The sequence below is a fragment of the Piliocolobus tephrosceles genome, chromosome 2, assembly GCF_002776525.5.
Source record: "Piliocolobus tephrosceles isolate RC106 chromosome 2, ASM277652v3, whole genome shotgun sequence".
Lineage (NCBI taxonomy): Eukaryota > Metazoa > Chordata > Mammalia > Primates > Cercopithecidae > Piliocolobus > Piliocolobus tephrosceles.
The window spans coordinates 47,393,999-47,415,816 of NC_045435.1; the positions used below are offsets into that span (position 1 = coordinate 47,393,999).

At 56.2% G+C, this 21,818-nt stretch overlaps 1 protein-coding gene across 1 annotated transcript in view; it reads right to left on the reverse strand.

The window, feature by feature from the left end:
* Positions 1 to 21,818, reverse strand: part of FBLN2 (fibulin 2) — a 90,657-nt gene that overhangs the window by 3,025 nt on the left and 65,814 nt on the right. Inside the window, exons 5-16 of the mRNA XM_023196208.2 lie at positions 20,785 to 20,965; positions 17,028 to 17,237; positions 16,308 to 16,421; positions 15,487 to 15,588; positions 13,409 to 13,549; positions 8,774 to 8,908; positions 7,437 to 7,574; positions 6,363 to 6,506; positions 6,118 to 6,246; positions 5,479 to 5,604; positions 4,616 to 4,732; positions 3,975 to 4,103 (exon numbers count right to left, since the gene is read on the reverse strand). Of these exons, the coding sequence (XP_023051976.2) occupies positions 3,975 to 4,103; positions 4,616 to 4,732; positions 5,479 to 5,604; positions 6,118 to 6,246; positions 6,363 to 6,506; positions 7,437 to 7,574; positions 8,774 to 8,908; positions 13,409 to 13,549; positions 15,487 to 15,588; positions 16,308 to 16,421; positions 17,028 to 17,237; positions 20,785 to 20,965 (1,666 nt within the window). The remainder of the gene's footprint in view (positions 1 to 3,974; positions 4,104 to 4,615; positions 4,733 to 5,478; positions 5,605 to 6,117; positions 6,247 to 6,362; positions 6,507 to 7,436; positions 7,575 to 8,773; positions 8,909 to 13,408; positions 13,550 to 15,486; positions 15,589 to 16,307; positions 16,422 to 17,027; positions 17,238 to 20,784; positions 20,966 to 21,818) is intronic.

The following is a 21,818-nucleotide window of genomic DNA, read 5'->3' on the forward strand; positions in this document are numbered from 1 at the left end:
TGTGTGTGTGTGTGTGTGTGTGTGTGTGTGTGTGTGTGTGTGTGTGTGTGTAACCCACAGGCACCCTGGAGGACAAAAGGTCTTAGAAATGGGATCTTGAGAAACTTTGAGGATGAGTTGCTCAGCCCAGAAAGGGCCGCCTCAGGAGGCCTCAGGGAAGTCCGGTGAGGTAGGGGCAGGGGGTCTTCCAGGGGCAGTCACAGAGGGCTTCAGTTTTTGTTTTCCAGTCCTTCATATTGACACCATGTACGAATTTTCCTCACTCAGTCCTCACACCAGCCTTGTGCAGCGAGGGTCACTGGATTCCTCAGACAGAGGAGGGTGTAGAGGCTCAGAGAGGGGCAAAGCCTTGCTCAAGGTCACACAGCAGTGAGCAGGGCAGCAAGCAGGCATGCCTGATGCCAAAATCTGTGATCCAATCATGATGCCAAGTTGACTCCTAAGAATAACAACAACAGAATAGTAATGCCACCAATAGTCAGCCTGCCTCCAGAGTTTACCGCCTGACATCCCTGTGATGCCTCGGGGACTCTGCATCAACCCCACGGGGCAGGTGCAGGTGTCCACAAATGTGCCCAGGGTCATACAGCTGCCAGGGCAAGGCCAGGACTCAATACCTCTGGCCCACCTCAGACTCTGGGCTCTTGGCCACCAGGCTCTCTTGTAGGGGGTCAGCTCACATCTGCTCACCTCTCTGGGCCTCAATTCCCTCCCTCCATAAAATGGGCCCCAGGGTGGTGCAGAGACGAGTGGGAGAAAACATGGCAAGAAGCCAGGCAGGGTAGAGCCCAACTGGGTGGTCCCGGGTTGCTGATTATTCGCTAGCGGACTCCACATGGAGAGGGCCTCCTCCTGCTCCTCAGCCTATGCCCCGGGTGGCCCGCTTCAGTGACCCCAGAGCTTGTGTGAGTGGGGCAGGAAGGACGTGGGAGCTTTTTGCTTTGGCTCTGGGCTGCTGCTGATGGAGATGCCCAGAAGGGAAGGGCGGAGAAGGGTGAGTGGCTGCGGCCTGGCCTCACCAAGCTTGTGGGAGGCGGTCAGTCGCAGATCTTCCCTAACGCCCCAGGGCCTTGCCCAGCGGTGCTGCCAGGTCCCTGGAGAGTGTGGGCTAACGTGGGAGCCGGACTAGGCCCTGTATCCAGGGCTGCCGTCGCAGCCTCATCAGAGACAGCCAGGGTCAGCCGCAGGTCAGTCGCAACTCAGATGTGCAAAAGTGGGAGACAGAGCAAAAAGGACGAAACAGGGGAGTCCTACAAAATGCAGCCCCGGGAGAGAGGTTTCCAAGGGCTTCTGAAGGACCTGAGGCCCAGAAGCCCACAACAGCTCAGGGTCAAGACTGAGGGCACTGCTCAAAGCTGGCCTGGCCCATCGAGTGGCATGCAGAGAAGGGCTCTTACTACACAGAAACAAGCAGGACGCAGGGTGACTTTCAGCGTGGCCTCAACTGATATTTCATACAAGTGGGTGTGTGTGTGTGTGTGTGTGTGTGTGTGTGTGTGTGTGTGTGTTTATATCTGCTTTGGGAAAGACTGGAGGGAAATGCATGCAAACATGAGCAGTGGTTCCCTCTCAGCTCAGTCATGGGGTCAAATGTCCAGTGAGCACCTACTATGTGCTGGGCATTTGCTCTAGATGCTGATGAGCCAGACAGACAGGGCCCTGCCTTCATGGAGTGTGCATTCCAGGGGAGAAGGCTGAGTCTAAATTCCTTCAGATTTTCCTGTCCTTTTTTTTTTTTTTTTATCTATTGGAGAGGGGCTAAAGGCTAACAGAGACATTATCCAGCACGTTCTTTCCCCTAAGCCAGCCTCCCCGACCCTGTTTGAGCCGAGAGACCTCAGAGTTTGGCCCAAGCCAGAACACGACAAAAGGACAGCCTCTTAGCTCTGAAGGTCAGGAGCTGCAAAAGTGGCTACATGGAGTGACCTGGGAAATGGACGAGGCCGGGGAGCAGGCAGCCCCCACTGTGCCCTCGCCTACCATGTGAGTCAGAAGGCTCCTCCAGAAGGAAGGTCTGGAGAGGAAGCGAGGGTGGCAGATGTGCAGGTGTGGGGCTCTACCTTGCCCCGATCTCCTGGTGGGGGCTGGTGGCACAGTGGGAGCCTGCAGAGGGGACCTGGCCTTGCCAGTTCTTCAACACAGAGCAGGCCGTTGGGGCAGAGGGGCAGCCACCCCAAGAAGAGGACGCAGAGACGGGGTGGCGGGCAAGCCCAGGCAAGAGAGAAGCGTTGGGGTCAGGTGCACCCATGATGGGCATATGCCAGGTCCCAGGAAGCCCTCTCTAGTGGCCAGCCAGGCACATGTGGGCATCCAGGTATCCCGAGCACCCCCCAGGTGCTCGGTGTGGGTCAGAAAATAAAGAGCCAAGGAGTCTGTCCTCAGTGTAGACAGGTTTGCAACCTGAAACTCCTCCAAGAGCAAATGTCACTGCAGTGTCTGAGGGGGCTTCCTTGAAGTGGCCACACCTGTGTTCTGCCCCCAGGAACACGGCCTTGGTGTCACATGTGAAATCACAATCCAGAAGGATAAAGTCGTATTTCCTGCCAAGCTGAGGACATGGTGAGTAGAATCCTTACCTTTTATGGAGTCCATATCGACTTTTTTTTCATTAAAAAGAAGAGGGCTTTGCAGCCAGCCAGACCTAAGCCAGCTTCTGTGGGCCCAGCAGGCCACCCAGTCAGTGATTTATAGGGTCTTCTCATGGTCTTCTGATTTAACTTATGACTCTGATATGTTTGCATCCGCCCAAAGGACTCCTTGTGCATGGGACTACGTACACACCCAAGGGCTGGAACCTAGGGCCACAATGCACTCTGACCTGCCCCATGCCGCGCCACTCCACCCTGCCCTACACTGCTTTCTGTTCTATGCTAATAGAAAGGAGAACACAGACAGCTGGCTGAAGTCTACCGACTCGATCTCAGGATCCACTGACAGGTAGCAACCACCAGCCTGCACCGTGCTGGCCTAACTCCAAACCCTTCTGAGTGCTAACTCTCACCCCTGGTCCCCAGAACACCAAGACCTGCTTTTGTGGGACAAGAAGATGCCCAAGGCTGGGCCAGGACCCTGGTCACACCCCGAAGCCTGCACCCCAGGGAACTCCATGTTCTCAGCTCCATGTGTGGGGAAGACCTGGCCAATGAAGTCAGGAGGAGGTCTGAGCTCTGCGGTGCCAAGGGACCGAGGGGCTGAGGGGTTAAGTGGTTGGTTCTCCTGAGGCAATGACCCCTTCTGCATCCTGGCCCCTCACCTTGCCCTGGGGGCTTGCCAGGCCCAGAATCTGGTGGCAAATGGCACTGACCTTAGAATTATGACTCTCTAGCAGAGGAGGAACATTAAATACCAGAGAACGTGGTCTCTCTCCAGGGACATAGTCCCCTCTCTTGCAAATTCGACAGCTGACTGCCCAGCTCTTGTACATCCTCAATAGCAGGGGAGTGGGGAACCCTCCCATTGCACAGCCCCTCCCAGCTCTACACAGCTCTGATGAGGAGAGTGCCTTTCTGCACCAGGGCTGGGATAAGCCTCCCCATGACACCCTTCCCTACTCCCCGGGATCTCGCCCTACCCTCTGGGTCCACAGACCTGCCTATCTCCTTGTCCCTGCATAACACTGCAGAGACTCGGGACACTGCCTGGGATCCCTGTGGCTCTTCTGCAGTCTCCTCACTAGACAGGCCTCCTGCCTCCTTAAAACCACCCCACAGTATCCCTGTTCCACTCTCAGGACAGAGTCCAGAGCTGAGCACAGGCCTAGAAGATTCTAAGCTGGATTGAGCAGCAGCAAGATTGTCACCTTCTTCATCCCAGGCATTACCTCAATTAACATGGCCACTGGTAGCATTGGCCATCCTGCATTTATTCATCGGGTATGGGGGCTCCAAGTGCATGCAAGCTCTGTGAGCTTTTCTGTGCCTGCTTGGAGCCTGCCCAAGGCCCTGGTGGAGGCAGGGGCGGGGGGACTTGCTCACCCTTGCAGGACCTCCCGTTGGCCGTCATGGTGTAGCCCTGCTCAGGACATGCACACTGGTAGCTCCCTGGCACATTGAGACAGCGGAAAGTGCAGAGGATGCCGGCGCCTTGAGCACACTCATCGATGTCTGTCGGAGAGAGGTGCAGCCCCTGGTGAACCTTATCCACCCACAGAGCCCAGCCACTGACGTCAGCCTGTCCCTGTCACAGCCACAGAGCTTAGGGGCCCATTTTTTAAATGAAGACAAGGGGACTGAGAGAGCAGAAGAGAGTTGCCCGAGTCCACGAAGCAAAACAGGACTCCCACTCCAGTGCTCATGCCCGAGGGCTGCTCCCTGACTCCCACTACCAGCTGAGGGGACGATCAGATGCCAGTCACAGGCACCTATGTAAACTTAGTTCTTCATCCCCCTGAAGTCGGGACCACTATTCCCATTTTACAGAGGAGAAGCCTGAGGTCAGAGTGGAGAGGCAATCTGCCCAAGGTCACACAGCCAGGAAGCTGCAGGGCTGGGGCTTGAACTCAGATCTGATGCTAAAACCTTTCTATGTACATGGCCCAGGAGAGACTCTCGGGGAGCCTGGCACAAGCAAAAGGAGTGCCTCTCTGGAAGGCGGCCCTTGGACAGGAGAAAGGTACCTGTGCAGGTATGCCCATCCTCAGCCAGCTGGTAGCCCTGGCGGCAGTAGCACTGGTAGGAGCCATAGATGTTGGCACACTCCTGGCTGCAGCGCTGGGCCTCACACTCGTTCACATCTGCAGGGACACCAGCAGGCAGTCATAGCAGGGCCCAAGTCTGCCTTGGAGAGCCCATCCAAGTACCGTCTGACAGCCAGGCCCACCGAGCTCCCTGGGCTGGACTGGGGTTGACCCATGCAAGGGCCAGCTTTCCTGCCAGGCCCGGTGACTGGGAAGGGATCGGTGGCCTCCCAGGGGTCTCAGCCAACTCACCTCACCAGGAGAAAATGAGGGAATTTCCTCCAGCCTGGGGAGGGGCTGGGAAAGACCATGCCAGGTAAATGGGGCTGAGACCCCATGGCCCTCTAGCTTGGCCCCTCGCCCCCTCACTGAGCAGCCTGGTGGCCTTACTCCACATCAGTCCCCATTGAGCTGGGCCAACAGCACCATGAGCACATATGGGAATAATGTTACAGCCCTTCCCTCAGCGGGATTCCCACAGGCGCATCCCGCACAGGTGGGTACACGGACCTTGGAGGCCTCAGATACCCCATTTGTGGGTACAGATGACACAGAGACCCAGCCTCTCTGGACTGAGGGAGCTGAGGCCCCAGGACCTCAGCAGGGGAATTCAGGATAGAAAACAACAGGAGAAAGGTGAGCATGGAGGCCAGAGAGGGTTGGGTCAGACAGCGGAGGAGGGAGGGGCCAGCGTGGGTGAACATGTGAGAGTGAAGGGTCGGGAAAGGCTCTGGGTTTTCCACGGTGGGTCTGCCCCCTGCAGATACCAGGCAGCATGGGGTCAGAGATGAGGGCCAGCGTACCTTCACAGTGCTTGCCGTCCGCTGCTAGCAGGAACCCAGAGGCACAGGAACAGCGGTAGGAGCCTAGTGTGTTCTCACACGTGTGCTGGCACAGGCGGCCTGGTGAGGCCCAGCACTCGTTCACGTCTGTGGGAGGGCAGGCAGAGGGTGGGTGGCCCTGAAGCCAGCTCCCCCAGGGGCCATCCAGGGCTGAAGGGGAGGCTAAGTAGGAGAGGGACCCAGAAGGAAAGACAGGGAGAGGCCAGGACAGGCAAAGAGAGAGGCAAAGAGACCAGCTGGCGAGGAGACAGCAAGGGTGTCGGAGGAAGGCGAGAGGAAGAGGCCAGAGGGACAGACATAGGCAAGGCAAGAGACAAGAAGAGATGGTGACAGAGACTGAGGGAAGCAGGAAAGACCAGAGTAAGAGGGGCAGAGCCACAAGGATGAGACAGGAGGGACTGAGCAGGTGGGGGCGGGGGCCAGAGCCAGGCCCTGGCAGGCCCAGCAGGAGGATGAGGCCAGCTGGAAGACGGCCTTGGGGGCTCCAGCAGGTGGGCCCCACTCAGGCAGCGGAGGTGCTGGGCACGGGGAGGTGGAGTGAACAGAGGGCAGGGGCCCAGCCAGGTGTTCCCCATGGGTCCTGGCCACCAGCCTACCTACCGATGCAGCCCCGGCCGAAGGCGTCCCGCTGAAAGCCCGCTTTGCAGTCACAGCGGTAGGAGCCGGGGAGGTTGTGGCACACCTGGCCCTCACCGCAGCGGTGCACACCCGTCTCACACTCGTTCACGTCTGTGGGGGGTTGAGCAGGGTACCTTGAGTTCTGGAGCTCCCTCCACACATACCTCCCACGGGTGGGGAAGCGGACAGGCCAGGCTGGCTGGCAGGGTGGGGGCGGCTGGCCTTACCCACACACTTGGCCCCATCATCGCTGGCGTGGTAGCCGCGCCCGCAGATCAGCGGGTTCCTCTGGCACGTGTAGGAGCCCACTGTGTTGATGCAGCTAAAGCCTGGCCGACATGGCTCGGACAGTGACGTGCACTCATTGATGTCTGCAGAGGCAGGTGTCAGTGAGAGGGAGCCTGGCATGGCTTCCTCCCAGGCCCTTGCCCCTCCCAGGGCCACACTGGGAGGGGTCAGTCCTAGGCTCCAGACCAGCCCTGGTCAGAGCTGCAGGGCCAGACTGTCCCACCTCTGTGCCCCACTACCCAAGGGATACACCTCCCAGAACCCAAGCACCTGATGGCTGGCCCTATGCCCTCTCACATCTGCCCAACAGAGCAGCTGGAGGCAGGGCGGGATCGAGGTTGAGTGCTAGGATAACTACACCAACCACGTGCCAGGGGTCTAGGTGCCGGGGAAGTACAGCACATTAACAAGACGTTTTAGAGGCATAGAGACTAAGTTAGCAACCCCTTTTAGGGAAGGAGTTGTTGGGGGGCGCAGAGTGGGTAGAATCTCAGACCCACTTGGGGACCAGGCCGGCGTCTGTAAAACTGTAAGTCTCAACCCTCGAGTGCAGCATGGAATCATTCTAGGAGGTCTCACTAGCATTCTCCGAAAATGGGAAATTTCAGTGGGTGTCACACGCAGTACTGTGTGGGGACATCTGTGTTCCAGTTCTTCCTGGATGTGTGTAGATGTATGTGCCAGGTCATGATCTATCACACAGCCACTGCTGACTGGTTAAAAAAACTGGATACTCATTCACATCCAGTCCAACCCCACAGATAGCTTCACAGAGGCCACTGAATAATAACTCAGCCAACAGCTCAAGGTAATAGGAGCAGCTACACTTTGGGGGCAGTGGTGCCCCCAGGGTTGAACACTTGACATGCCCATTCACAGGTAGGGACAAGAGGGCTGGGAGAGGAATGGAGCAGCAAGCCAGGCCTCCCTGGTCTCTAAAGCCCTCAAAGCCCCTGCAATGCCTCCAGTAGAGTCCCAGGCTGGTGATCCCCAGTGCTGCAGCCCCCACTCACCCACACAGTTGCCTTCAGGATCCTGCAGGAAGCCATCCATGCAGCGCTGCCGGGCCTGGCAGTAGAAGGAACCCTTGGTGTTCTGGCACAAGAAGCCCGCCTGGCAGGTGTGCGTGCCCATCGCACACTCATCCACGTCTGTAGCGGAGAGGCTGGGTGTCAAGGGTTGGGGGACAGGTCCTGCCTTTACACCCAGCAGCCCTGCCCACACATCTCTGCCCACAGACCCATGACCCTGATGGCTACAAAGATCTCTCCGGGAAGCTGGCAGAGCCACATTGTTGCTGGCATGGCCTTTGTCCCAGGAGTGATAGCAACATAACTATGTTTACTGCACTTCTCCTTGGTCCCACCATTGTTCTGGGCTCTCTCAGCCCAAAGAAGTAGATGTCACGACAAGCCCCATCTTACAAACAGGGAAGCTGAGGCACAGACAAGGCTCTACCACTGGGGAGCACTGCACCAGGACCAGAACCTGGGGGACTGGCTCCCAAGCCTGCTCTGTTAGCCGCTGTCCCACACTTGCAGAGGGCAGAAGTGGGGATGTCCCCACCGTGTGCCTAAATCTGTAAGGTCAGGTCATGTGTTCACACTTTAGGGAGGTAGCACAGGCAGCAAGGCTTCAACTCCGGAGACTTTCTGTTTCTGGAACATGCCAAGAGTGCTTCTTCCCCACACCCAAAAGGCCTTGGCATGCTGCCCCCTCTGCCTGAAGCTTCTCATTCAGGTCTCAACTCCAACATCACCTCTTCCGGGGGCCTCCCTGGACCCACCACTTACGGGGCCCCCACCCCCAGTCACTCTGCCATCTCCATTTGCCTATGTGGACTCCACTGCCCCCACCACGAGGTCAGAGAAGGGCCACAGCACCCCACCCTGGATCCCTGGTACCCAGGACCTGGCAGGCACGTAAGAACAGCTCAGGAAGTACTTGTTGAAAGGGTTGGATGAAACCCCTCCCTCTGCTTAGAAGGCTGGAATTTTCCAGTGAAAGGGACGGAGTGAACCCTCTGTGGGCTCTACCTCAATGTACAAACCAGGCCACAGCAAGGGGCATAACTGGCACCCAGACATCAGCAGGCAGGAGCAAAGCCAGGTGGACCTACCTGCCCTCACCCTGCCTCAGACTCCCATCTCTGCCCCAAACACCAGCACCGTGGGGTCTTCCCACCAGCAGGAAACCCAACTAAGGGGAGCTTGCTAGAAAGGAGGGGATGGAGAGGGGCACGGCCAGGCCTGAGCATGGCCAGGGCAGGACACGGGTGGGGCCAGGGAGGGGTGGGGCAAAGCTGGCCATTGGGCAGGGCCTCCAGTTGGTCCTTCTGGGCCCTTCTCACCTTCACACTCGCCATCCTTGAGGGCATAGCCTGGTTCGCAGGTGAGCGCCTTGTAGCAGTGGAAAGAGCCCAGCGTGTTCACACAGTGCTCGCCCCGGCTGCACGTGTGCAGGTCTGTCACACACTCGTTGATGTCTGCAGGGAGAGCGAGGCTGTCAGAAGCTGCAGAGTCCCTAGGACAGTGGCTGAGTGCAGCCAGGAGACCTTGGGCCACCAGGAGGGAGAGAGCTCCAGGTCCCGCCCTCAAGGTGCTCACCATTCAGAGATGTGGCTGATGTCTCGGCACCCAAACATCCCTTCATTCAACAAAGATTTATTGAGCGCCTGCTATGCACTAAGCACTGTTCTTGGCACTGGGTGTACATCAGTGACCAAGACAGAAATCCCTGCCCTTGTGGGGCAGACACTCAAGGGGAAAGGACACAGTAAATACATAAACAAACATAAATGGAGGTGGTGCTGAGTGCTATGGACAAAACAGAGCAGGACACAGGAGACAGGGAGTGCCCAGGTACAGTGGGGGGCGTTGCCGGGGGGTGGGTCAGGGATGGATTCTCAGAAAAGAAGACATCGGAGCAAAGATGATACAGGATGACAGACTGGGCCATGCAGACAGACCAGGCAGATGGGTCAGGGACGTGAAGGCCCTGAGAAGGAAGCCAGCTGTGCAGGTTCAAGGGCCCGCTAGGAGGTGGGTGTGCTGCAGGGCAGAGAAGGGAGAAAGAGGGGGAGCAGGAGGAACGGTGGGAGCCACAGAGAGTTCCAAGCAGAAGAGAGAGTGGTCTGATTTATTTGGAGCAGGGATCCCTGGCAGGGGCTGGAGAATAGGGGTGAGAATCCAGGCAGGAGATTCAGTGGCTCGGACTACCTTTTATGGGCTGGGAGAAGCAGCTGGATTCGGAAGTATTGTGAAGCTGGAACCAACAAAACCCACTGATGGATGAGATAAAAGTGAGGTGGGAGGAGGGGCCCAGAGCTTCTGGCCAAGCAGCTCGACAGGTGGCAGTGAGGGCCGGCTATGAGGTGTAGGCTGCGGGGGAAGGTGGGAACCCTGCTGGCCGTGAGAGTTTGAGGGTGAAGAGGCAGCCAAGGACATGCCTTGGAGTTCGCACAAGGGGTCTGAGTGGGAATACTAACTTGAGAATGGTCAGATGGCTGAGGCCACCCAGGGAAGAGAAGCACACGGAGAGAAGGCCAAGGACCAGCTCCTGGGAGATTCCAGGGATACGTAGTTGGGGAGAGGAGAAGCCAATGAAGGAGAGAGAGGACGCATAAGGGAGGTGGGGAGCCACAGAGGCTCAGAAACTGTCCCCGGGCCACAGAGGCTTGGAAACTGTCCCCGGGCCACAGAGGCCACCAACTCAGAAACTGCCCCTGGGCCACAGAGGCCACCAACTCAGAAACCACCCCCAAGCCACAGAAGCCACCAACTCAGAAACCGCCCCAGGGCCACAGAGGCCACCAACTCAGAAACCACCCCAGGGCCACAGTGGCCACAGAGGCCACCAACTCAGAAACTGCCCAGGGGCCACAGAGGCCACCAACTCAGAAACCACCCCAGGGCCACAGTGGCCAGAGGCCACCAACTCAGAAACTGCCCAGGGGCCACAGAGGCCACCAACTCAGAAACTGCCCCAAGGCCAGCGCTAAGCCAGTGTGGAGGGCGGACCCATTTACTCCCTCCTGGTGCTCCACTTTGTGGCGGCAGTCAGGTGCACTAGTCCTCTCCTTATCTATCCATTCCACACACATAACTCTGTGCTAGGCTCCTGTGACCAAGCGGGTGTGTCGGCCCCAGCCCTGGCCCTCAAGGACAGGCAGGTGGAGGCTTGGGGGCTCCGGCCAGAGAACTACCCACTGTGGTCTGGACCATCAGGGCCACTTCTCAGGAGTGGTGACATTCGAGTTGAGTCTACAAGGATGACTAGGGGACTAGGTGGAGAGGTGGAGGCCAAGGCCCTGGGGAAAGAGACCCTCCCAAACTCACAGGTGAACCAAACAGTGTCAGACCACGCAGACCTGGGGATGGCTGGGAATGGGGAGGAGGGAAAGGGACAGTTCTGGGCCAGTGGTTTCCAAGGAAGGCTTGGTTGGGCAAGATAGAGACTTCTGATTTATAGGCTGGACTTATAGAAGGAGACCATTCCCAGGACCCCAGAAATGCCCATAACCCAAGGAGCCTCCCACAGCCTGGAGGAATTATGGTAATAAACAGCAGCACCACGGGCGGAGGCTCACCAGGGGCAGGTGGTTTAGAGGACATCGTTCTGCAAGCCCCATTTCTCAGAGGAAGAAATCAGCCTCCCAGTAGTGCTGTGACTGGACCAGAGTCACACGGACAGCCATGTGGCAGATCAGGAACGGAAGTCAGAGCGCCCGGCCCAGAGCTGTACCCTTGCCCCATCATTCAGGCACTGCTGGAGCACCACTTCATGGGGGGCTCAGAGCTGGGGGCTGCCTCCCTCACATCTTCTTGCAGCCCAGCCCACCTGAAACACTTATCCCTGTGCCCAAGACAGTCTTCAAAGTACAGACCACAAAAGGCAAATGGTAAACACAGGGGAGTCCCTGGCACAGGTCACACCCAATACTGTGCCACTTTGATTTACATACCTCCAGTGATGGGGAGTTTACTACCTCTGCAGGTTGCCTCAGTGTAACATTGGTTGAATTATAACAATGCTGTCACAAGACTAGCAAATTCTTTAAATGGACTAATTCATTTAATCCCCACAATGACACTTTGAGGTAGGTGCTGTTATCTCATTCACAGATGAGGAAACAGGCTCAGTTTAACCAACAGTTTTAAGGCTTTATATCAGAAATTGAAAGAGCTAGGATTTCAGCACAGGCAGGCAGGCTGGCTGCAGAGGCCACACTCTTGATCCTAGCATGAGCCTCCCATCTCACCTGCCTGGGTTAATAAACAAGTGCAGAGCAAACAAATGAACTGCAGGAGAGCCCAGTGGACATTTGTGGACGTACAAATGACGGAAAGAATGCACCGCAGGTGCTAACACGACGGGATGAACACGTGTGCGAGGGGCATGGAAGGATGAAGAACAGGCGCTGACGGGTTTGTACAGGATGAACAAGGAGGGAAAGAAATAAAGGAATGCGTGTGAGCTCATAAATTTTGCTGAATGGAATGTGCCCTTGCTCTTTCATTCCCAGAACCCACTTTGCAGCTGCCTGGGGATCCCTTTTAGTGTGAGGTCTTATCTCCAGGCAGCCAGAGGAGCCTGCGTACTCAGGCATCGCGAGAGGGCAGAGCATCATGGGAGGGGTGCTCGTGGGCCCTGGTGGGATCCGCCTTCCCAGACGGACACACACGGACCCAACACAGACAGGAGGAGCCGGCTGGCTGCTGGCAAGCAGGGTCAGGAGGCGCATGTTGTGCCGACAGCTAGAGGCCTAGGGCAAACATGTCTGTAGCAGGCGTTCAGCCCAGCACCATGGGCTCATGTGCCCAGTGGTGAAAGGCGAGGAAGGAAGGGGATATGTCCAGGCTGGACATGGTCCCCAAGCACAGAGAAGACAAATGGGGCTCTGGTCACATGCCCTAAACGCACTATGTTCTGATCTTACTTCCACACCTTTATTCGAGCTGTTCCTTCCACCCCGCATACCCTTCCTGATTTCCAAATGCTAACCCGATGCCACCAGCTGGAATGACCTCGCCCTCTGCATGTATCTCTGTGATGGCATTTACCACAGCCTGCCCTGAGTCCCAGCTACTTTGGGTCTATCTTCGTTTGGGACCACAAACTGGAGGAGGACAAGGGCTTACAGTCCTCTGCGAAAATACCAGAGGCTGCAGACGTATGCACAGAGCACTCCCAGAGCCCTGGCGCCTGGCCCACATGGGGCCTAAGAGAGGGGAAGGAAGAGGCATCACTGAGCACCGACCCAGGCGATGTGCAGGCCAGATGCCGGTTATGAGCCCGCACCCAGTCCTCTGGCCCCACGGTCAGAGGGAAGGAAAGGGAGGCTCAGAGGAGAGCTCTGCTGCTCGAGGTCACATAGCAAAGGAATGCCAAGCTGGTGTGCAAGGGGGGCTCTGCTGGACCCCAGCCTCTGTCCACCAGCCTCTGCAGAGGACCCTGGGGAAGGCATGTAGCTGTTGTAGCTTGCTCACGGTGCCCGGGCTCTGTGCTACCCCGCACACGTCACGCAATCGTCAAAAGAGGATCAACAGCCTCCTTATTACAGATGAGAAAACCACAGCTGGGGGAAGACAAGTCATTCATCCAAGGCCATAGAGCTTCTGGGGGTCCTGCTTGGAGCCCAGGCCTCCTGCCTCCAGACCCCACACATACTATCCTTCTCCCAGCATGTCTGACCCCCTCATTTTCCTGCAGCCCAGGTGGGGTCCATGATCCACTAGGCCAGCACATCCAGTTCCCTGACACACAGACACGTCCCTGGGGAAAGCAGCCTCCAGGTGGAGCTGGCAGCCAAGCGGGACAAGACGCCAGGACACAAGGGTATGACATGGAGCACTGCGGTGCTGGCTGTGCTGAGAGCTCACATGCAAAGGGCAGGCCCTTTGGCATGTGGCCACAGTGTGGCAGGTTTGGCGTGGAGCAGAGCAGAGAGCTGTGACGGCGAGCGGCAGGTGGGGCCCTGGCTTACCCACGCACTTCCTGTGCGCATTGAGGATATAGCCATCCGCACAGAGCACTGTGTGGTTGACACAGTAGAAGGATCCCAGGGTGTTCACACAGAACTGTCGCCGGCTACAATCGTGAGCACCCATCAGGCACTCGTCTCGGTCTAGTGGCAGCCGCAGGAGGAAAAACAGAAGGACTGTTAGAGGGGCATGGGCTGCCACGGAGCATCAGTGACAGGAGAATGAGACCCAGCAAGGGGCAGGGGCCTGCCTGGGGCCTCCCCGCCTGACTGTGTGTAGCTGGGCCTTGGGCCCAAGCCTGAGTGTGCAGAGCTGGTCCCCAATGCCCCAGTAAGGAAGGTGGCAAGGTGAGACTCAGAGAGGGTGGGTGGCTGCCCACAGTCACACTGGGGACAGGACCAAAGGCTGCCTCCCATACGCACTCGACACTTCCCACATCCACAGGCACCAAGAGAACCATGCCACTGAGAGCTTGCAGAGTCCAGTACTTAGACCAGGCCAGAAACATAAACCAGGGAAGGGCCCGCAGGGGTTCCAGGACACTAAGTGTCTGTGCTCCATCCAAAAGGGGACGGGGGTGTGGACCCCTTGTATGCAGATTTCACAAAGTTTCAAGAGAAACCTGAAATCTGGAAGTGTTTTAAACATTCTTGTACTCAACATGTTTGGAACTCACTTGATTCTTTCCAATGCAGCAGAGTTGAGCAGCGCTCCTCCACAGGGCAGGTGCCCCTCTGAATGCCCATTGCAACCTGTGGCCTGGACCCTGGCTTTCACTGCCAGGGCCCCCAGAGGAGGGAAGGGATCCTGGGGATGTGCAGACATGGGCCAGGCTGCATGACCAGCACAGGCAGAGGGGCCTCACAGGGCTGGGCCCAAAGGAGGCCTGCCCCAGGACAGATGCAGCCCTTACATCTTCAGGGCCCTGGGAGATGGGGAGCAGGGCCCAGAGAACCCAGCACCACCTGGACCTGAGAGCTGCCCCCAGCATCGGAGAGGAAGGCCTGCCGGTCACTGCCACCTCATGTACCCTGGGCAAGTCTACTCTCCTCTCTGGGCTCACAGGACAGTGTTTGTCCACATCAGAACATAGTCTCAGCTGGGGATGGACACAGGCTTTCAGCTTCTGAGAGAAATGTGGGTATTCACCCAGGCAGACTTGACTCTGTTCTCCCCAGACACCCATCAGGGTCTCATCTCTGAGCCAGAACTGCCATACTTTCTAGACTCTGCATACTCCATTTCTGTCCTGCCCCTAGGCAGGAGGTGAAGTCTTGAGACCTCTCAGATTGGTTCTTCAGATGCCATTCACTGTGGGAACCAACCCAGCAGGTGCTGGATCCAGTGGCCTCATTTTACAGTGGGGGGTCCTGACCCACAGAGACAAGATCCAGACCTAGGCAGGGTCACGGGGGTGGAAGGAATGTGATCCTTGGAGAGCTAATCATCACCAATGTCCTTCATTTGGGAACAGATTCAGCCAGGCATTCCTGCTGTCCAGCGTCCCTCCCACTCCCCATCGGGGACACTTCCGGCTGCCCTTAAAACAACTGGCATTGCTTCCCCTTCCCCCTCTCCACCCAGGCCTGGACTGCTGCACAGACCAGGGCAACCCTCCAGGGCAAGGAGAGTGGAGGTAGTGTCCACAGACCAGCAGCACCCATATCACCTCGTTAGAAGCACAGATTCTCAGGCCCACCCACCCAGACCTATTGACTCGATCTCTGGGGATTCAGCAGAATCTCAGGCCCGCCTGTTTGACCCAGGCCTCCAGGGACTCAGGTGCACACTCCGCAGGAGAAACATTGCTCCAGGAAATGTGGAGCAACACCATGGGAGGAGCCCGGGCCCTGTTCCTCTGCAGCCCGCTGCGGCCCAGCCTGGAGTGCATGTGCACACCGCACATACAGTGAGAGGGAGTGACTGTTTAACCTGCTCCACTGGGGGTGCTCATCATAGCAGCCAAGACTTTTCCCGCACAAACTCAGCAGGTTTTAGGTACCAGCCACGCCTACCTGGAGGCCCCCATCACAGGCCAACTCAGGTTTGCACAGGTAGGAGGGCACCCCAAGGCACTCACCTTCACAGGACACGCCATCTGCCATGATGGCATAGCCGGGAAAACAGGAACACATGGCTGAGCCCCCAACAGTGCTGCACACCTGCTTGCAGGGTCCGTTGTCTGGAGAAAACCACACAGAAATCAGAGACCACCAGGCCCTGGCCTTGGTCCACACTGGTTCATTCCCCATCCCCGGCTCTAACCTACTAGTGAGACACAGAAACAACGCCTCTGGGAGGCAGGGAGGCAAGGAGGCTGGGAGACAAGGAACCCCACTCCTGATCTTTTTCATAGGTTCATCCATTAAGTCTGCTCCAACGCCATCTGGCGTCGGGGACGATGTTCTTGGTCTACCTCCCCCACCACTCAGATCCCAGCCCATGCCTTGAGTGACAGCAAGAACAGTGAGGAGATGGAGGAGAATAGAGAAGGAGGAAGAGAAAGGAAGGAGGCAGGGAAAAAAGTGGGGGAAGGGAATGAGGAGAAGAACAATAAAGAAGAGGGCTTTCTAGGCATCGCTGAACACAGTCTCCACAACAGGTGGGCAAACCAGGATATGACTACCTCAACGTTATAAGAATGGAGACAAAAAGCAGCTAATTGGCTTGTTTGGGGTCACACACCAGGCCCTAGGCTGCCCCCCACATCACATCTCCTCAGTGACTTCCTCAGCTCCTCCCTCAGTCCCAGGTAAGCCCATCATCCCAAAACAGAAGCACACCCTTTGGAGGGGCCATCTTACATATATCCAGCACCAAAGAGCTCATCACCTGCAAGCAGCCCAGACCCACTCCCTGGACCCTGGGTCCTGTCCTGGAGACACCACCCCCACCGCTTACCTTTGCAGGTGTTGGGCTGCGGCAGTGGCAGCGGGATGGTGTTAGAGGCCACCTGGGAAAATTCGGACTTCAGTGCAGGCTCCCGTGGGGCTTCTGGCTGTGGAAGGTGACCCTCTATCATGGGTAGAGCAGAGAGGGGGTTGGGGGAGGTCTCAGGTCTTCAGCCAGGCCTCAGGCACTTCCAGGCACCTGCCCTTCTCACGCAGAGCACTGACGTTTAATCCCCCACCCCATTTCACAGGAGAGGAAAATGAGGTTTGGAGTGTGCATATACCTTGGGAAAGATCAAGCTCAGCTACTGGGGGTAGAGGGGGTGGAAGGAAAGGAGGCAAGGAAGAAGAGAGGGGGGAAAGGAAAAAGAGTGTCTAGATTAAAAACCAACAATCAATTCTAGGACCACTGGCTGGGAAGAAATCCCTCTGGATCACCACGGGCCCAGCGCTGGGGAGATAGCTGGGTTTTGGTAAGAGCCTGTCCCTGCACTCAAATAAAGGACAAGGCGCTGGGGCCAGGTCCCTGCAGATGGAGCTCCAGGAAGGAAGCTTCTATTTTCCCTGCCTCACAAATCTCCCATCACTGGAGGCCTCAGGCTTCTGTGGGTTCCAACGTATGGGGTAGAAGGAGGTGAAGCACCCCACAGTGTGCACCTCAGAAATGCCACACTCCCCTGGCAAGATCAGCCCTGCCCACAGCCCCTGCCCTGGCCATCAGGGCCCTTACCTGGGCGGCAAGTGCGGCCATCATCCTGTAGTGAGAAGCCAGGAAAGCAGGCACAGTGGTAAGAGCCCACAGTATTGATGCAAAGGTGCTGGCACAGCTCTCCCGGGAGGAGAAGGCACTCATCCTGGTCATCGCCCGGCAGGCTGTTAGGCAGCTCGGCCTCTGTGCCCAGTGACAGGGCCTCTCGGCCCGCCATCTCTGCCTCTGAAACTAGGACAGGAGTTAGAGCTCAAGACAGAGCCAGCTTGGTCAGAGTAGGTGGCTGAGACCACCAGCTTTGGGAAATTAGTGCAGGTCCTCATCAAGGCCTCTGTGTGCCCGGCAGACAGCAAGGATAGATGAAGCAGGATGGATGGGTGGGTGGATGGATGGATGAATGGGTGGTGACTGGATGGGTGGATGAATGACGGAGGATAGATGGATAGATGGATGGGTAGATGGAAGGATGGGTGGATAGATGGATACATGGGTGGATAGATGAATGGGTGTATGGCTGAATGGATGGATGGGTAGGTGGATGGATAGATGGATGGGTAGATGAATGGATGAGTACATGGGTAGATGAATGGATGAGTACATGGATAGATGGATGGGTGAGTGGATGGGTGGGTGGAGGAGTGAATGGAAGGATGGGTAGGTGGATGGATACATGAGTGAATGGGTGAATGGGTGTGTGGCTGAATGGAGCAATGGGTAGATGAATGAGTGGATGAGTGGATGGGTAGATGGACAGGTGGACAGACAAATGGATGGATGGATTGGCAGGTGGGTGGATGGATGGAAGGATGGATGGACGGACAGACGGATGGATGGATGGACAGACGAGCAAATGAATGAACAGACCTCAAACAGTAAGAATGAACCCATCAGAGCCAGGTCCAAGTCTTCATCACTGAGTCCCCTACAATAGGACAGGGTCAGATCCACAAGGAAGCTCTCACTAAAGTGTTATAATAGATTCAGACCCCTAACCTCAGTGACATCAGGGAGGACCTTCCTTAGCAGCAGAAAGAGCTGCAAATCTGGGCTCCACTGGATCAGATGTGACCACTGACCTGGGCCCTCACCAGCTGGGTCAACTTGGGCAGCACTAGGCCTCTCTGTGCCTCCAGATTCTGGGATAAACCCATCTCCCAGGGTTGTGCTGGGGAACAGGTGAGAGTGGAAGAGAAGGCTCCTGGGGCTGAGCTTCCTTGGGAAGTTCTTTGTTTAACAGCTGTGGGGAAAGCATGCAGCTAGGACTTCAGGGAGAGGCCTACAGCCCCTCTAAGCTCTGTGCCAGCCCAGGGCCTCCGCCCTTCCCACCCAATCCAGGCAGTGGAGCCCACATAGAGAATAGCTGCATGAAGTCACGTCTGAGGAACGTGTTTCATATGGAGGGTGTTTACATTAAGCTGAGGCCCAATCAGTTCCAGCCGGTGCCTCGAGACAGGGCCATGATGGCTGGCGGTCTGGCCCTGCAGAGACTCAGCACTGCAGGCAGGCGGCGGACAGACCCGGGCCCAGGACTCCTCCTAGCACACCACAGGCTAGACAGCACCTCCAGGATTCAGGTTCAGCTCACCCTCACCAGCACCTTCTTCACAGGAGGAGGGAGCATTGATCTCTGGCCCGGATCATGCCTGACTCTGTTGCCCACCTCCCTTCCACCCACCCGCCCTTTGACTTTTGAAGCCAGACTTCCTCCCAAATTCTACCTTCAGTCAGACTCTTCTGGGTGCTAACCTGGCCTTCACACCAGTACTCAACCAGCCCCTTAGAGCCAGTCTCGGCAAGCAGCATTTCCTTGGACTCAACTTACTCTCTGTACCCACATCAGAATGGCTTCATCTGTTTTGGTTGATCTGCCCAGGCCGGGCCTGGTCAACCCCCATGCACTTGCCCCTGCCTCACCCTGATGGGAGATCCAGGTATCTGTTCTCCCACCTGTACCTCACAGGATATGAGCTCTTCCTGTATGATCTCCTGGGCCCTGGCACCTGTGGACAGCAGGCATCTTAATCCCTATGCACAGACTTCTGCCATCTTGCATTATAGTGACAGAGATCTGGGTTGACTGAAGCCAAGGCTGACTGGGTCTAGATAAAACTCTGGGCAGCAGAAAGCCTGGGGCAAAAGTGAGAGTTATTAGAGCCAAGGTGTCCAGTCCTGGCTGTGCCAAAGAGCCGGCATGTGCCTGGGGCAAGATCCTGCCTTTCTCTGGGCCTCATCTTCCCCCTCTGAGCTACTGAAGCATGGCAACAGTAACAGCAACAGTAGTGGCAATGCTGAGTGCGTCGCTAGGCACTGCCAAAAGCCCTTGACAGGCATCCTATCATTCATCCTTGCACTGAGCAAGGTAAAGAATACAACACCATTTAATAGATGCCACAATGAAGGCTCTGAGAAAGAGCCTTCCTTCTGTGTGACTTGCCCCAGGTAAACAAAGGAACTGGGATTCCAACCAAGTCTGCCTGACTCCAGAGGCCAAGAGTTTAATCTTGATACGAGGATCTCATCTGTGGCTTTAATTCTCACTCCATGAAGTGCCCAGCACAAATCCACAGGGGACCCAGATGATGGTCCATAGGAACAGCGAAAAAACTGGGCTAGTGGTTCTAGAACCCACCTGGACATCTGGTCCCCAAGCAGTTGAGGCTGAACATGTGGATACCCACAAAGCAGGCCTGCCAGGAATCTCATGGCGCCAGCCTCCCAGCCACCAAGGCCCATGTACATAAAGGACATCTGCTGACTCACTGGGGTACCCTCATCAGGCTCCTGCAGACCTACCAGGCACAGAGAAGGCTAATGGTCATGGGTCCAGGAGACAGCCCTGGCTAGGGGACAGGGACTGGACATTGCAGCTGGAACAGTGGCCACAGTACAAGAAAGGAAGAAGAAGGGGGTGACACCAAGGACAATAAGGATGGATGGATGGATGGGTGGATAAGCAGATGGATAAATGGACAGATGGGTGGGTGGGTGGATGGATGAATGGATAGATAGGTGAATAGATGATCAGACAGATGGACAGACAGATGGATGGATAAATGAATGAATGGATGGGTAGGTAGATGGAAAAATGGATGGATAGCAGGATGGAAGGATGGATGGATGGATGGATGGATGGATGGATGGATGGATGGATGGATGGATGGATAAACAGACAAAACGGATGAGTGGATAATGAATCGGTAGATAGACACATGGATGAATGGATGGATGGATAGATGGACAGGTGGATGGGTGGGTAGGTAGGTGGATGGATGGATGGATGGATAATTGGTTGGGTGGGTGGGTGGATGGATGGATGCATGGATGGATGGATGGATGGATGGATGGATGGATGGATGGATGGATGGGCAGATGATGGGATACAGGATGATTGAGGGAGTGAATGAATGAATGGATGGAGAAATGGACAAAAGGATGGGAGGATGGGTGGGAGATAAGTGCAATGGATGGAAAAAGAGCAGACTGGTAAGTGGATAGGGAGGAAGATGTACAGACAAAATAGATAGGGAGGAAGATGTATAGACAAAGAGAGGGGAAGGTGGTGAGTGGACAGTGAAAGGGTGATGGGCAGTAGTTGGTGGTTAGGTGGGTGGAGTGGGTAATCCACAGAAAACAATGAAATCACCATCCTCAGAACTCTGTTTAGAGCAGAGCTTGTGTCTCAAGCCACAGGCGATGATGGACCCAGGGTCCCCACAGAAGGCCAGAGGTCACCCAGCCTTCGCCCCATATGCCACAGCCAGGGAAGGGCAGCACTCACCTCTCCGTGGTGCAGCCGCAGGCTCTGGAGGTCGGCGGACCTCAGGTACTATGAGAGGCTCTTCACCCTCACAGCAGGAAAGCATGACATGATTGCACGGATAGCCCAGGTTGGGATTGGACTCACATAACTGGCCCTCAGCCCGCACGCGGAGGCCCAGCCCACAGCAGTCACAGCATTGCTGCAAGGAGAGACAGTTATCACTGCCCAATCCCTGGCCCCGACCTGGAGCTAGGCTCAGGGGAAGGACTGATAAATGGAGGTGAATTCGCCATTTTCTTTTCTTGCCTTTTTTTTTTTTTTTAATTTGAGATGGAGTCTCGTTCTGTCACCCAGGCTGGAGTGCAGTGGCACCATCTCGGCTCACTGCAAGCTCCACCTCCCGGGTTCACACCATTCTCCTGCCTCAGCCTCCCACATAGCTGGGACAACAGGCGCCCGCCACCACGCCCAGCTAATTTTTTGTATTTTTAGTAGAGATGGGGTTTCACCGTGTTAGCCAGGATGGTCTCGATCTCCTGACCTCATGATCCACCCACCTCAGCCTCCCAAAGGGCTGCAATTACAGGCGTGAGCCACCGTGCCTGGCTGAATTCACCATTTTCTTATCTCCTCTGCCAAACTATGCACTCTCCCAGGGCAGAGAGGTCCTCTGCCTCTATTTCCCAATTCTGACACAGGGTAGGACTAACATAAGTCTTTTGAAAAAGATAACAAATAAACGGCCTTTTGTGGAAGGAACTAAACTAACCCCCCAGCCACACTCATTATCCCCTTATGTTTACTAGCAAACCCCAATTCTACTCAAGTCAGTTAAAAGATGGCATTTCCCAGGGGCCTTTGCAGTTATAGATAGATGCACTCGGCAGAGCCTTCAGGAGGGCTTTAAACTGGGGATGACTCTACTTGAATCAAGTACGTAGCTTTTGCTCCTCCTCTTTCTCCTTCTTGGAGCACATATGTGATGGTTGGAGCTTTAGCAGCCAACTTGGGCCATGAAGTAACCCTGAAGATGGAAACTACAAGTTAAAGAT